Source organism: Diospyros lotus, chromosome 8 (assembly GCF_014633365.1).
Source record: "Diospyros lotus cultivar Yz01 chromosome 8, ASM1463336v1, whole genome shotgun sequence".
Lineage (NCBI taxonomy): Eukaryota > Viridiplantae > Streptophyta > Magnoliopsida > Ericales > Ebenaceae > Diospyros > Diospyros lotus.
In genome coordinates this window covers 28,404,573-28,414,432 of record NC_068345.1, presented here as the reverse complement: position 1 = coordinate 28,414,432, position 9,860 = coordinate 28,404,573, and the positions used below count along the sequence as shown (strand labels likewise).

The window sequence follows — 9,860 nt, the reverse complement described above, 5'->3', positions numbered from 1 at the left end:
TTAATTCAAGAAAAATAAATATAATATTAATCCAAAGATTCAGGACACACGATGGTTCAGAATAATTTATATACATTTAAAATAATTTATATACAAAATTATTATATATATGTATATAGTTATAATATATATATAATAGTATACATATAATAGTATTCAATATTCTCCCAAACCCATGGGTTTAGGAGAATGGATACTATTGCAATGTTCATATTATATACTATTATATAATATGTTATATAATAGTATAACATTATATATGCTATATAATTGAATTCGGGCTGAATTCATGGATTCGGAAAAAATTATTTTCCCGAACTCATAAGCTCGGGAGAATTAATTTTTCTCAAATTCATGGATTCACGGTGCTTACCAAACCCTAAGGTTTGGGGTTCCCCGGACACCCAGAACACTAGGGTTCGAGCGTTTAGCTAGCCGCCAAACCCCGAGGTTTGAGGTTTCAAGACACTATATTTTTTATTTTTTAATTAATTTAATTTTTTTAATTCATCCTATGTAAATTATGTGATTAAATTATTGATAGATGTTGTAAATTGTGTTTTTTCTCGTCGAAATAGGAATACTCGTTATCTTCTTTATCAAACTCTGCATAAATATTTGTGGATAATAGTCATCCATCACTGATAGTAATTAGAAATTGGCTATGGTGAGGAGAACTTAGCTGAGTAATGTTTGGTGTTGAATAATAGTGGTTGTGTAATGCTTGGTGTTGAATAATAGTAGTTGCGCGTTATCCAGTTGTGGATGAGTAAAGTGGCTGTGGCGATAGTGGTCGAGAAAGTGATTGCACGCGCTTGAAGAGTAATGATGTGTGGTTGAGGGCCAAATATTTAAATGAAGGGCAAATATGAATTTTTATCTCATGATATTTTAGAAATATTAAAAGTGGGTTATGGAGAGCAAAAAGTATGATTACGAATAGAATTTTCCTTTAATACATATGATGAGTTGGATATGTAGTGTCTTCTTTTTACCCTTTTAGCAAAGTTTGGGTGGAGTAACACTTATTTATATGTAAGAACGGAATTGTTATTAGTATACTTAATTTTGATATTTGTAATGATATTTTGATATTTGTAATGATATTTTATGTTATATCAATATAAATATATACGATATTAATATAAAGTATTATAGAGTTTAGTATATTTATGTAATTACATATTCATATTTTTATAACTACAATATGAATATGTAATGATATTTTATTATCTAGATAGTTTAGTGATTACATTGATATTATCTAAATTTTGAAAAATATTTTTATAACTATAATAGTATTTTTATATAATTACGTATTCATATTATATTTAAAATATTGTATAACCATACCATGAAAATATTTTTATTAGTAATTTTATATTTTATATTTCATTTGTTATTATCTATCTCTCTATTTGCTCTCTATTCTATCGAATCAAACTTCATCGACGATGCAGTCCAGACTTTATCGCCCGGGCTTCATGAAGTCCAACCAGGCTTACCTCATGAAGCTTGATTTGGCATCCAGAGGCAACAACGGTGAGGCAACGAGATGGTGCAACGGTGGTCAGTGCAAGGCACTGCGACGAGGTGACGGTAGGATGCAATGGCGATCACAGAGGCACTATAGCGGGGCAACAACAGAATGCAGCGACGGTCATGCGACATGCTACAGCAGGGCGACGAGAGGATGCAGCGGTCGTCGACAAGGTGGGGATGAAGCAAGGCAAGACAAAACTTGCTAGAGGCGACCAAGGGCAGGGATGGTGAATCTGCAAATTGGGTGGATACATTTTTATCATTGGCACCTTCAAAAATCCTCATTCAGTAAAGTAGCATTTTGCTTGTATTAATTACTCAGAAAATTCATATCCAGTGTAATTGCATGTTTCTTTTTATACGTACATGAGACTGGTGTGCGTGTGTCCATGAAGGTGATATATATAGTGATTCTTCATTGTTCAAAAAATTTAGAGTAAATGGTAAACTACACTCTTGAGTTTTGGCGAAATTATATAAAAATTTTGAATGTTTGAGAAATGGTTATGTTGTTAAATAAATGAGTAAAATAATTAGTTTATTTTTTATTCTCTCTCCTTTTTTTTCAAATTAAAAAATAAAAATTAAGTCAACTAAAACCAATAGAATTTTTTCATCCAAAAACTAGATAGCTAATTTAAAGTGACAGTCTCATTAGAGCACTTACCCTTAATTAAATGCAAATCATTTTTGCGGTGGAGGAACCTTAATTTAGGCCCTCCCGAAAATGAAACTTGCAATCTCGCAAACTAAGACAGCTAAACCCTTCTTCAATCACACCAGCCTTCCTTCCGCATTGATTGTACATTTAAAGATTAGCCGCGATTGCCTTGCCTATTTCTATTCATCATAAAAAGAAAACAACAACAATAATAATAACAGGATAGTAAGAGAGAGAGAGGGGTCGAGGTCGAGATGATGACAGGCGACGCCGTACCATGATGATATATTGGAGGAATGGCATGGTTGTCACCGAGCTGGCTATTGCCCCAAATGTGGATGAAACCATAACCCTCTTCCCTGATCACCTTTGTTATCACCATTCGCTTCCCATTGGCCAATGATTTATCCTGGCCAACTGGCATGCCAAGTTTCATTATCCCACGAAACACACACACACACACACATGTATATGTATATATGCACACAATCTAATTATTTTTCATAAAATTAACGAAATTTATATTACACACGCAGGCATATATATATAATATCATTCTGTACGAGAATTGGAGATGAAAATTAGTGCAAACGACAAACGGGCTTTGATTTGACAGATTGATTTGGGTTTTTTCTTCATTTTCCTGTAAATGAAACTCCAACTTCCAGGAATACACTCCCGTTTATATGGAGAATTAAGCAAGAACAAGAGAAACCACTTGATATTTGGGGTTGAGATTTGCAGAGGGAGGGAGGCCAAGAATATGAATATACCCACTTCTGAAGGAAATAGTAGTGGCTGTGAATCAGGCTGGACAATGTACTTGGATCATTCTGCAGATAATCGTCATCAGCTCCAGAAACATGGCAGCACAACAACAACAGTTGGCTATGATGAAGATGATGAAGATTTGTCTATGGTGTCTGATGCCTCATCCGGCCCTCCAAATTTTCATGAAGATGATCAGCTCTATAGCTCATTTGATCATGAATCTGGGTATAACTTTGCCTATGGTTCTTCAGCTTCTCAGCAAGCAAGACAGGAGGGGAAGAAGATAAATAAGAACAAAAACCAACATGGAAAAGACAAGCAACTGTGCCTGCCTTCCTATCTAGATGACACTGCAAGCTCCCCTATCAAGGCAAGCAATTAAAAATTCATACTTTCATCGTAAGAAAAAGTGATATCTTTATACAATCTTCATATATTTTCCTTCCAAATATATGAATTTTTTTTCTATATATATATATATATGCATAATAATATGTAGTTACCCTAAAAAAATTATGGAAAAGTGATATCTTTATACAATCTTCATATATTTTCCTTCCAAATATATGAATTTTTTTTCTATATATATATATATATGCATAATAATATGTAGTTACCCTAAAAAAATTATGGGTCTTGTCTGTCAGTTTCTCCCTTCACAGATTTTTTTAAACTTATACAGCATAAAGCTTTTCCACCAGGAGGAGCTGCCGAGCCGCAGGCCTTGGGCTTATCACAGGGTTTCTCTGCCACAAAATTTAAGGTCATCTCAATTCACTAATTCTACTAAATTAATTTTCTTGTTGGTTTCTCTCCTTCCAACCCCACTTGACCTAGCAGCTGTACTGACACCCTTGCAGGGAAAATCTGCATTGCAAAATCACTTCAGTTTCTTCCGATCCTCTAACTCACGGGAACCAGCTTCAGGTACAGCAGGTAAGCCATTTATATGTATATATATGTAAAATTTTAATTTAGTATTTAAAATACTCTAAAGATAATAGTTACAAGTTTTCATTAATGGTTCAAATGCCGATCGAAGGGCTAAACTTGTTATAATGTAATCGATAGCACATCTGGAAGCCAGTTTTTATATGATTATAATGACAGGTGATTTACAGGGAGGAAACTGGAAATGAGAAGGAAGTAGTACAGCTTCTTCATATCTTCTAGAGATGTTTGTTCTCTCACCTCCTTTTACCTTTTTAACTTTTCTTGCTACCTCCTCCCTGTCAATGCAGTGGAGAACAGCTTGATAACAATATATGATGAAATAAATCCCTCCTTGTGATCTCCATTTTAATGTTTTCTTCCTTTGCCGTGACAAAAGTTGCTTTCAAACGCAGCCCAATGCTCGCCATTGATTATATTGCTGGATCTGACGACAAATTAACAATATTTTAACTGTTGCAGAACTTCTGCCATTTTTATAATTATATATATATATATGATAATCCATCTTTGCGGTTTTTCTCTCAAGATATATATAAAACTCATAAGTTAAGACTACTGAATCTGAACTATCATGGCACATGAGATAAACGTGGTTTCTATCAGAAATAGCTAGTTAATACCACATTTCTAGTTGCCACAAAAATAAGTCAAGTCTAACTAGATGGTTGTTCTTTTGTGATTCAAAATTATGACTCAAATTGTTAAAACAGTTTTGACTAGATTTGCAAGTCGTCACAATATATTTGGGATGATCTGAATTGGCATTGTTGAGGTGGATCGACATTAATTTCAGAGTTAGATTTGTACACAAGAAAGTCAGTAAAATTGTTTCGAAACAACCCAAAAAAGCCTTTCCAACGCACAAGTTAATATTGTGAGACACGATGAAATTAAAATTGTTTTATTCAAAAAAAAAAGACTAAATTGGAGAAAATGAGAGATATGAAGAGATACGTTCACCTAGCTTCTTTTTTCTTCTTTACAGTGGAGGGAAATGTCCCCATGGTGTTGTCACGTCGAACTCCTCATCTCGTGAGGGATAATTGGGAATATGGGTTGGTTGACCATAAGGCCACTCGCGCCTTTCTTTCTTCTGAGTTCGGTGCAAGATGTTGTTGTTGGGAAAGGCAGCTAGATGTGGGCAGTGGGCATGGCTGTCGTTTTCCATCCCACCTCCCCGTCTCATCTATTATTTATTATGATGTGATGGGCATAATAAATTAGTAATTTCCATTAGATTTAGTTTATTGATTCGGGGATCTTGGGGTTTAACCCGATCCTTCCTCCCTCGGGCAGGGACCTTAAGCCAGTCAGCCCGTTTGAGCGCTTGAGGATGCGTTGGCTCTTTGAACTATTCCCTTCAACCTTGTGCCAAGCGGCTGAAGTGTCTCTCTATGTCGCAGGCATAGCGGACTATCCGCTGATTGTTAGCCCTAAGTTTATCGAGTTTATTTGCAGGAAAACAAGAGAAAATTTGCATAAAATATATATATATATATAATCTCCACCGACATTCAGAACACCGTTTTAGTCCGCTACAACAAACAGCTTCTCAGGGTTGTGAACATTTTAAGCGTACTTGCATGAGCACATGATAGAGAGAACAGATGAGCAGCAAGGTTAGGTAGCTATTGTTAAATGCAGGTTTCTATGCTTAGGTGAATTCCCATTCTAGCTTCAGCTTAAAGTAGAAAGCAATACAAAACTTTTATAGATAGAAATGTAATTTAGATACGGAATTTTAATGTTTTGTAGTATTAACGATCAAATAATCACCGTCAATCATTCACTCAATAGGCAATCAACTACGATATTTTGATCATTATTAATGTTAACTGTCACATGAGTGTTAAAAGCCATGCATCCAATTAGCATTTTCATTTTATAGAACGAAATGCTAGTGGTATTTTTACAATAATAATTATTTTAATCAAATATTTTTAATATTAATAAATTAAAGCACATCATTATTTGTTCATCGTATAATTTTGGATAAAGATCGAGGTAAATAAGTTACTATATTTTAGATAAAGGGGTTGAGTTAGTTATTGTACTTTTAAATCCAAAGTTACGTTAATTATTATTGTAATACCCTGTCCTTCCAAGGCAGATTTCGGGGATATATTTTTTCAAATAGAAACACAACATATAAATCACTCCTTGAAAATCCCGTCATACATTCTCAGTATATTAACTTAGAAATATTAATAAACTAAGGCAGGTACATCACCTCAAATGCGGAAGCTAGATCAAAATCTCAATAGAACATAACTGAATCCACTTTATTCATAATATAAAGTCAAACCAACGATTTACATAACGTCGTCAAAATAAACAACATAATTGAAAACGACACATTAAAAACTATCCACTAATTGTCGTCACTCCTCAACAATCCCTTTTCCCTTCACACTGCTGTCTTTATCTAAAATGTTTGAATATTCCAGGGACAAAAGTCCATATTAGATGATGAATCATTTAAGTGAGAGTTTAAAAACACATTTTCATGAATGTATGCAAGACAAGAAATAAACCAACACAACCCGACAAACCCTAGTCTAAGAGAATCCCACAACGCTTAACCTTACCACAGGGAAAGAGCTATCTCTCTAAAGATCATGTCACCATACCGACACATCAACACGACGCGATTCTAGCTCAAGAGGGGCAAGGTCAACGTATTTCCCCAACATCTCGGGAACAATCATTACCACTCCCGGCCTAAGAAGGTCACATCAACGCAGGAACCAAGCTCACCACATTTACGTCAGGGATTACATTCCCACTCAAAAGCGTCATGGAACCATTATCCAGTCCCAACTCAAAATCCCATGTGGACCACCTAGTCATCATAGTACAACCTCCTTGACCATACGACTTGGTACGGAAACCAAGACGGCTATCCCAACATGCACACCAATACAAGATACCTCTATTATTCCATCAACACCTTTAGAGAATTATGGCTACACTATCCAAACAGCATTTTAGGCTAACATTCCATATGAAAAACACAAAACACAAGACAATGCCACATATCATGACTCAATGCATCATATAAACAATATTTTATAAAATACAATGCACAAGTTCAAAATGTTTAGGGACGAATCTCCCTCTCGAAACCAACCGTCACCGGTTACCGTTTGCATGCACGAAACCATTTTGCATGAAATCTAAACACGTTTCAGTAGCACAAATACCAAGTTTTAGGGTAAAAGCACCCTTAGTAAATCAAGTTTTGGGGGAGAACCACTCACCTCAAACGTATTTAGAATACCTCGATCCTCGTGCACGACCTCAATTTGCATGTCAAATCACAAACACCAGTACTTATACTCAACCTTAAGTCACGACATTCCCTAAACATCATATTTAATTAAATGAGCATTAAAATCTATTTTTCCTCAATTTTTCATAATTTCCTCTATTTTTCTCCCAATTTTTACCTCGATAATTCAAAAATAATTATCTCCTCAAACTCTTTCCCAAATTTTTTAACACAATAATTTCTAAAATAAATTTAGAAAAATACTAAGATAAAATACCAGAATTACCCTTGTGTCACGCGCCCTCACACCCCATGCGTGTGTTTGCGCTTGGAGTATGGCATGTGCAGCTCACACGCCACCTTCTTCCTCGATTCTGGCCGCCGAGGACAGCTCTGATGGTCGATCTGAACCCACCCCCTTGAAGCCCTTACTTAATCGATCCTAGTGGTACAACTTTCCGGCCGAAAGCTCATCGAAAAAGCTCCCGATCGGGCAATTGCAAGTAGCCCTAGGCGGTCGACCTCGTGTTTCCGACCAAGCTTCAAACAACCACCAAACGTGCTCCAACCACTCCGAAATGCTCCAGATTTTATCCTTGATCCCTTGAGACCAAAAGCCCTATATCCCTTACTTTCGATTCACCCTCAATCACGAGCAATTTGATGCAAAAATCTTGAAGTTTTCGGCCTCTTTTTATAGCAAAAAATCGGCCAGATCTAGACCAATCAACAGCCAAGGCGTAGCCCCCAAGCCTCCTAGCGCAAAATACCACCTCCCTTGAGCCTCTCTCGGCCATCCCATCATCGAAAATAATGGCCATATGCAATGGATTGCGGCGGCCGATTTCTTCCTTGCGTTCACACTACCAAGTTTCACTTATTATACTTTGCCCCATATTTCTTCAAATGTTATTTTGGCCTTTTTCAAAGCACCTCTGATCTATCCAACTATACCACTAAGACCCACAAGTTTTGTACTCTTCATTTCATTTTTGAACTTTCCAAAAAATTACCTTTTTGACTTTTATCGGGCAAATTTAAAAAATTACACTTTGGTCCAGTTGATCGTTTTGACCCTAATTCCTTTCGTTTCAACCCGAAATCACTCAAGAGTTGTTCTACATATAAAATATTGGTTCTCAAAGCACTCCGTTGACTTTTGAAAGTTTCCTACGTCGATTCGATTTTTTAGCCCGATCGACAATTGTACCGAAAACTGTTCTCGATCCAACTTCTCTTGATATCTAAAATTATGCCTCGAATCACTCGTCAGTACTATCCTATTTTTCTTAACTATCTAGGGTCTGAAGTATTCCCTTCGGTCACTTAAAACTGTATTAGTATACCCTATAGCCTTATTTTTTCAAAAATTTCATTTTTGCCCTTCATAAAATACCATTTATAACCTCAAAAAATTCCCAGGTATTACAATTATGGTAAATATCATTTTGATACTATTAATAAAACTTTAATTCCCTTGAAAGCTTAAGAATTATTTCTAATTAAACCTTAATTTAAAAATTAAACCCAAAATTAGATTCTAAATGCACTAAACAAGAGAGCATTTGTGATCACAATATAGGGTCCTTGCGTCCTAAGGCATTTGTGACCGGTAAGATTTTTCACGTATAGATTTAGAGTTCAATTTGGGCACTTCTAATGGTATAAAATTCTTCTAATCTAGATTAATTTGGGGTTAAATTTAGGCATTTTTTGATTATTTTTTGAATTTTGATTGTGATTAAGGTGAATATGTTTACAACAAAAGTTAATAAAATTAGAATCCGATATTAAGATGACATCTATTAGAATAACTAACATTATCTTGAATTTTAAATATTTATTTTTTTTAAATATTGTACCCAATTTGGTCTTAACAGTAAAAGTAGAGTGGTTATAATGGTTAATAGGGTCGAAATTAAATGATTTATTTGTCATTTCATCCTAAGGGTGTGTTTGATTGCATTACCTAAAATTAAATTCTAGGTAATATTGGCTAGAAAATAAAAACCATCTCACTCAATTAAAAAATGAATTCTATGGAAAGAATCTTTAAATGTTTGTACCATACATATTTTTTCATAAAAAAGTTAAGTGTGTTTGATTACTTTTCATAGAAAATATAAAATAATTACATATTTTTTTTAATAAATGTGTGCAATCAAAGACACTAACATTTTTATATAAATATCAATGTTTATGCTAACCAATATGAAGTGATAGGAGTTAGAAAAGTTTGGCAAGGTATATAGTTCCTTCTCAAACTCAAAAATAGATAAAATAAAAAATAAAATAAAATGTTTGTGATGAACTGAGATATAGACCTCTCTATGTATTGAAGTCTTTTTAACTCTTGACAGCTACCCCCTGAGAATGTGATCAATCATCCGTGCACATTACACTACTGATGTTGATGCAATTATTGGGGCTTCTTCTCTTCTCCCATACTTTTGATCCCCCTTTTGTAATGATTTCATTTACATGAATACTTCGTCCAAAAGATTTATATATTTTTAGTCAACACTTTTAGATAAGAATTAATAATGTTAAAAAGTGATGCTAAAACATCCACAAATTTCTTAATGAGTTAATACAAGTTGAGAAAATATTTCCCTACTCACTTTTTAATTATGTTTGATCTATAAAATTCAAGTAAATATC

The 9,860-nt window shown here is 34.6% G+C and overlaps 1 protein-coding gene and 1 long non-coding RNA gene across 2 annotated transcripts; both read left to right on the top strand.

Moving 5' to 3' along the window:
- Nucleotides 1–2,739: 2,739 nt before the first annotated feature.
- LOC127808593 (protein SOB FIVE-LIKE 5-like) lies at nt 2,740–3,356 on the top strand. Its single transcript, XM_052347167.1, has one exon. It carries the CDS (start codon nt 2,853–2,855, stop codon nt 3,354–3,356), a length of 504 nt encoding a protein of 167 aa, XP_052203127.1. The 5' UTR covers nt 2,740–2,852.
- A 253-nt stretch (nt 3,357–3,609) lies between these two features.
- LOC127808377 (uncharacterized) lies at nt 3,610–4,265 on the top strand. The gene is made up of 3 exons (XR_008024933.1): nt 3,610–3,737; nt 3,835–3,910; nt 4,085–4,265. It is a non-coding gene; the product is annotated as an uncharacterized LOC127808377 (long non-coding RNA).
- Nucleotides 4,266–9,860: the final 5,595 nt, after the last annotated feature.

Excerpts from the sequence above, each read along its gene's own strand:
- LOC127808593 (XM_052347167.1), top strand. The coding sequence starts at position 2,853 with ATGAAACTCCAACTTCCAGGAATACACTCCCGTTTATATGGAGAATTA.